Source organism: Berghia stephanieae, chromosome 4 (genome assembly GCF_034508935.2).
Source record: "Berghia stephanieae isolate SIO BIC M18660-M18661 chromosome 4, UCSD_Bste_1.3, whole genome shotgun sequence".
Classification (NCBI taxonomy): domain Eukaryota; kingdom Metazoa; phylum Mollusca; class Gastropoda; order Nudibranchia; family Aeolidiidae; genus Berghia; species Berghia stephanieae.
The window spans coordinates 14,741,546-14,747,545 of NC_088363.1; the positions used below are offsets into that span (position 1 = coordinate 14,741,546).

Here is a 6,000-nt window from a genome sequence, read left to right on the forward strand (position 1 = left end):
TCGATCTTCATAACATCGTAGTGTGAGCACCATTAGAAGCTGCTGCTTTCGAACGGAAGGTCCAGGATTCCGCTCTGAGCGATGCATAGTTGGGTCCTTGATAAAGTCTCTTTAACCACTTTCGCTCACCGTACTCAGATGTAAAATTAGTACCTGGCCGTTAACAACGTTGTCTCTATCGGAAAAAAAAAATGTTTAATATAGCCTAACATGCGTCAGATCTTGTCCTACATGTTAACTGTTGCTGTTGGCGAGGGACCCCAGGACGCTCTAAGCACGTTTAATGGATATGTTTTAAATGGGTTTTTTTTTTCTTCTAAAAGTCGTTTTCGTTACTTGGGATTCGAGAGTTTAATCTTTATTTTGTATTAAAGAAACCTCCTTTGGTGAGGGTCGTAAGAATACGCCTAACAAGACGATTAGGCTCCATGCGAAGAATGTGCCCATGACATCTTAATCATTTTTTACGTATTGTGAGTATAAGGTCATGTTTTTTTTTTTAAATATAGAATGTTCCAATAGATAATTCAAAGATGACGTCACTCAGGTCTTTGTTATTGTTTTTTGCCATCAGCGTTTATGAGTAATTCTCACTAAACTGTATTAAACAGACTATAAACTATCATGGTTACACACAGTTTTGTGTGTTGGCCAGTTATACTTCCGGATGGCAATGTTGTGAGCTTATAAACCAAGTGCATACTATCTATATGTTTAATTAGGTTATTAACAGTAAGTGTATATATGATTCTTTTATTTCAGACAAAACCTTGACCCAAATAACTATGACATTTACGTAGAAATGGAGTTCTACAGTTTTCTGATTGAGCGCTTCATCGAATGGATGTACGGCGCCATCACAGAATCCAACATGGCGTCAATCTGGAAGATTCTAGTAGCTTACCAGAAGATCGTAACGGTGATGGAGCATATCGGAATTGAAAGGGCACTTGGAACGGTATGTTGAGAAATTAGGGTGCATGCACTGGTGTAAGATATTTTAAAACACTAAATGTGTTCAAAGCGCTTTACAAGGGGTCCCTGGTTAACAGCAATTTTTAGGACGGGACATGACGACTATTAGGCGATATTTCATGTTTTTCCGACAGAGACAACGGTGGTAACGACCAGGCACACGTTTTACACCTGAGTACGGTGAGAGAATGTGAGTAAACACCCTTCTCCAAGGACTCAACTATGCCCGAATGAGGCTCGAACCCAGGACCTTCCGATCCGAAAGCGAGTGTCAAACCACAAGACCACATAGCTGCACTTATCTGAAAAAAAAAAACATCCCAAAAAATCAGTCCTAATCGACTGAGTATTGAACCTTAGACCTCTTGATTACTCGATATTAGGTAATCAAAATGTCCCAGCTTCGATCCTCAGTGGAGGTGGACTGGTTTTGTTTGGTTTTTTTTGTTGTTTTTTTTTTGGGGGGGGGTTGTTGTTTTTTGTTTTTGTTTTTGTTTTTTGGAGGGGGGGGGGATGGGCTTTTTCTTGTAGTTTTCTTTCTTGCTTTGTCTGACACTGTTTCATACACACTTTTTCAGAACGATATAATATTATACAAATTTGTATTTCTGATTAGGAAATAAGTCCCCTGTGGGTGTTGCAGAGTGTATCCTCTTCTCTTTATTTATTGTTGATTCTTCGTGTCAATAAGGTAGAATGTTGTCAGAGAAGTCTCGGGATTGAGATTTTTGACAAGTTTCGGATCGGAAGGTCCTGGGTTTGAGCCCGGCTCGGCTGTATAGTTGATGACCTTCCGATCTGAAACATAGCCGCACTAAAGTTTTAAGATCTAAAGTAAAGATCTATCTTGAGCATGCTTTAAAATAGGGAATGAGATTAGCGGAAGAGTAGCGTCCCTTGATTGGACGTCACCCATAGTCTGTGACGTCACCGGCGGAAAAGTTATTAGAGAGAGAGAACGTCATGTTGGTTGTGCGCATGCGTCTCTCGTCCTCGCTTCCGATGAAAGCGGCTTGAGACACTTCAAAACCAAATTGACGCTCTCTCTGTAAGGTGACGTCCAATCAAGGGGCGCTACTCTTCCGCTAATCTCATTCCCTATTGGTATTTCCTCATTACAAATGATTCTTTTCTCTCTTTTTTTTTTTTGTTGTTGTTATCATTGAAGGTGTTCTATGTAGAAGGTGGTTTCCCCACTCAGAATGTGTACGAACGGTACAACAACAGAGTCAACATTTTCAAAGCCAATTACCGGTCGGCCATCTTGTACTCCAAGGCCGTGGATCCCATCTTCCAAGAGGGAGTCACCGCAACGGGAACCAACCTCACTGCCGTCATTGAGCGATTCCGTTTCGAGATACAGCATAGCATGAACACAGACGCGTCCATCACCAAAGGTTTGTATTTGTTGTTCTCTGTAAATATCATATTATAATAATGTTATGTGTATATCATGATTTCCAAATGGTTCAGGTGGTATAGCAATCGCTTCACACTCAAAGGGACCGACCGAGTTCGAATCGAGATTATTTCTGATCCTCCCCCCCCCCCCTCTCTCTCTCTCTCTCTCTCTCTCTCTCTCTATATTATTTATCTCTTCTTTCTCTTTCTCCATCCAGCAATGGTTGCGTAGCTGGGTCTGTAAAATCTGGCAGTAAATACTTTGCGATTGACTAGCGTCCTATCTAAAGAGTAGCATGTAATTGTTATTGTCCTTTTTTTCACGTTATAGAAACAGGGATAAACTCTGGCTCCATGGGTCCCAAATTTGAGAGGGGTTTTTTTCTGCAAGATGAGGGTCATTTTAGTAAATCGATATTTGAAGGACGGAAGTTCTGACCAACATTTTAAATACCTGTTTCTTTTTTCAGAGTGCGTCAGAATGGTGATTTGATAACATGACACTTTATTCTAGATATACCCTATTCATCATCCAGCAAAAAGCCCTATTGCGGCTATGTGGCCTTGTGGTATGACACTCGCTTTCGGATCGGAAGGTCCTGGGTTCGAGCCTTGCTCGGCGCATAGTTGAGTCCTTGAAAAAGGCTCTTTACTCACATTCTCTCAGCGTATTCAGGTGTAAAATGAGTGTCTGGTCGTTAACAACGCTGTCTCTGTCGGAATAATGTCGCCTAACATGTCTTTAGATCTTTATCTCTGGAAATAAATGGTCAGAGGGACGGAAAGGACTCAACGAGTGACAGGGAATATTCTGAACGATTAAAAATTAAATTAAAATTGAGCTTTATATAGCGCAATATCCACTAAATGTGCCCAAAGCGCTTTACAAGGGGTCCCTGGTCAACAGCAACATTTAACATATAGGACGGGACATGACGCCTGTTAGGCGATATTACAAATTTTCAGACAAAGACACCGCTGTTAACGACCAGGTACTCATTTTACACCTGAGAACGGTGATAGAATGTGCGTAAAGAGCCTTTTCCAAGGACTCAACTATGCCCGAGTGAAGCTCGGACCCAGGGCCTTCCGATCCGAAAGCGAGTGTCATACCACTAGACCACATAGCCGATTAAGGCTTAGTAACGTCCAAACCACCAATAGCATTCTAAATTCTTGCACTCTATTCCCAGGACAGTGGTGGTTTGATAACATGACACTATATCTGGATACTCTACTGATCATACAGCAGGAATTAGCCGGTCTTATTAACGGCCAGTTGGAGGAAATCATTCAAGCCGAAGAGAAGAATTTGACCATCAGTGCGTGTTTCCTCGTCATCGTTATCCTCATGTGCCCTCTCGTTATCTACACCGTTGAGGCTCTGACAGGGGACATTCAGAAGTATGCTATCGCACTTGTACACAAAACGAAGGTTTGTATTGTAGATTAGTCATAATAAGACTTTCTTTTTACTTACTTAATCCTCTGCGGGGGATCCTTAGTTGGTAGAGCACTCGATGTCTTAGACCTGGCGGAAAGTACTTAGCGATCGACTACCGTCCTATCCAAAGGGTAGCCAGCAATTGCTATCGTCCGTCTAACGCTATAGAAACCGGGATAATCACTGATTTACTTAATCCTTCTGTGGTTTTTCATCAACACATAAGGTCGAAAGCGGGCAGTGCCATTGACTTCTGTCCGCCAGCTTTTGAAATTCCCACAGGGTTCAAACCAAAGGATGTCATTTCTCATTCTAACGATTTTCTCCATGTCTTCAGTGGCCTTCCCCTATTGGATTCAATAGTCTGATGTCACATTCGCCCAGCAACGAGCAGCTTGGTTCTAGACAAAAAAATCGATACTTTTTATTCTTCATGCTGGCTAGAACTTTTTTCATAATATGTCATGTGATCAGAATGTATAAAAGTCAAAACAAGATCAGATTTATAATGTTTTTCTCCTTTGGATACACTTTTATACTCGTCAGAGAAGTATTTCATAAAGGCGTTCGCCACTGTTCCGATAGTTTAGAACCAGATACTAAGTTACTATGCGTCATTACGTGGGAAGTGACGTCACGACTATTGAAGCCTATTGTGATTTCTCTGCGGTAATTATCGAGTGCTATTGTATTTTCGGGATTGCTTCATCCTGCAAACATGGCCAATCCATCTCCATTTCTTAATTTGACTGTTTCAGAAATGGGGTCATTTCAGCTTTTTGTAGAAGATATTAATTTAGTTGTCATTTTGTTTATGTGGTCCATTGCTTCGATTTCATACTAAGTAGCAAGATAAAATAAAAAGCAATTGCAGTCAAAGTTAACCTATTGAACAGTTGTGGCTATGTGGTCTAGTGGCATGACACTCGCTTTCGGATCGGAAGGTCCTGGGTTCGAGCATCGCTCGGCGTATAGTTGAGTCAATGGAGAAGGCTCTTTACTCATATTATTCTCTCACCATACTCCCATGACTACGGTCTTTGTTATTGTTTTTGCCATCCTCGTTTATTCTCACTTAACTGTATTATCCAAACTATAAAAGTTCATGGTTACACAGAGATTTGTGTGTTGGTCCGTTTTACTTCCGGATGGCAATGTTGTGAGCTTCTTAGCCAAACGCATACTCTCTATATGTTAGATAGTGCCGCTCTGCGATTTTTTGATTTGATTTCACGATGTATACCTTTCCGTGACCCATACGAAAATCACACCAAAAAAAACGGCACTCTTTTATGTAAACGTAAAATAATACAGGGATGGGACAGCGTGGCTCAGCGGTACGATCTTTGCTTCGCACCCAAAAGGTACGGAGTTCGATCACCCGCCGCGCTGTATGGCCTTTAGCAGGTCACCTCGCCTTAGCTCATTTTGCGGCGCTGCACTGCGGCTGACGTCTGGGCTATTCCGGTCTTCCCTGGGAATAGACCCTAAAAACAAATTTCCCTATGGTGATGAATAAAGGGAATTTTATTTTTGTTTTTTTTTTTATAATGTGAAGATACTTGATTCGTGATACGTATGATTTTCTAAACCATGTATAATAATATATTCTTTTACTTTTTTTTTCAAGGAGTTGTCTAAGGAAAAGAAAAAGATGGACCAGCTTCTATATCAGATGGTGCCGAAACCCGTGGCAGAGAGATTAAAATTAACCAAAGAAGTAGATGCAAAGTACTTCAAGACGGTGACAATCATGTTCTCGGATATCTTTGGATTTACTAGGATTTCACAGGTACCTACTGTTACACTTTAATAAATGATGAAATATCATTGTATTTCTATAGGGAATGAGATTAGCGGAAGAGTAGCTTCCCTTGATTGGACGTCACCCATAGTCTGTGACGTCACCGGCGGACAAGTTATTAGAGAGAGAACGTCATGTTGGTTGTGCGCATGCGTCTCTCGTCCTCGCTTCCGGTGAAAGCGGCTTGAGACACTTCAAAACCAAATTGACGTTCTCTCTGTAAGGTGACGTCCAATCAAAGGACGCTACTCTTCCGCTAATCTCATTCCCTATACTAAATAATTCGGGAGAGAATTTAAACTTATGGTTAAAGCTTCAGGATTTTCTGTTCAGATATAGATAAGAATAATTTTTTTTTTTTTTAGATTGAGCTTTA

At 41.0% G+C, this 6,000-nt stretch overlaps 1 protein-coding gene across 1 annotated transcript in view; it reads left to right on the plus strand.

The window, feature by feature from the left end:
• The window catches only part of LOC144970071 (uncharacterized), a 31,872-nt gene that overhangs the window by 10,402 nt on the left and 15,470 nt on the right, over positions 1 to 6,000 (plus strand). Inside the window, exons 5-8 of the mRNA XM_078909277.1 lie at positions 763 to 958; positions 2,144 to 2,372; positions 3,570 to 3,811; positions 5,451 to 5,612. Coding sequence (XP_078765403.1) covers positions 763 to 958; positions 2,144 to 2,372; positions 3,570 to 3,811; positions 5,451 to 5,612 — 829 coding nt within the window. The remainder of the gene's footprint in view (positions 1 to 762; positions 959 to 2,143; positions 2,373 to 3,569; positions 3,812 to 5,450; positions 5,613 to 6,000) is intronic.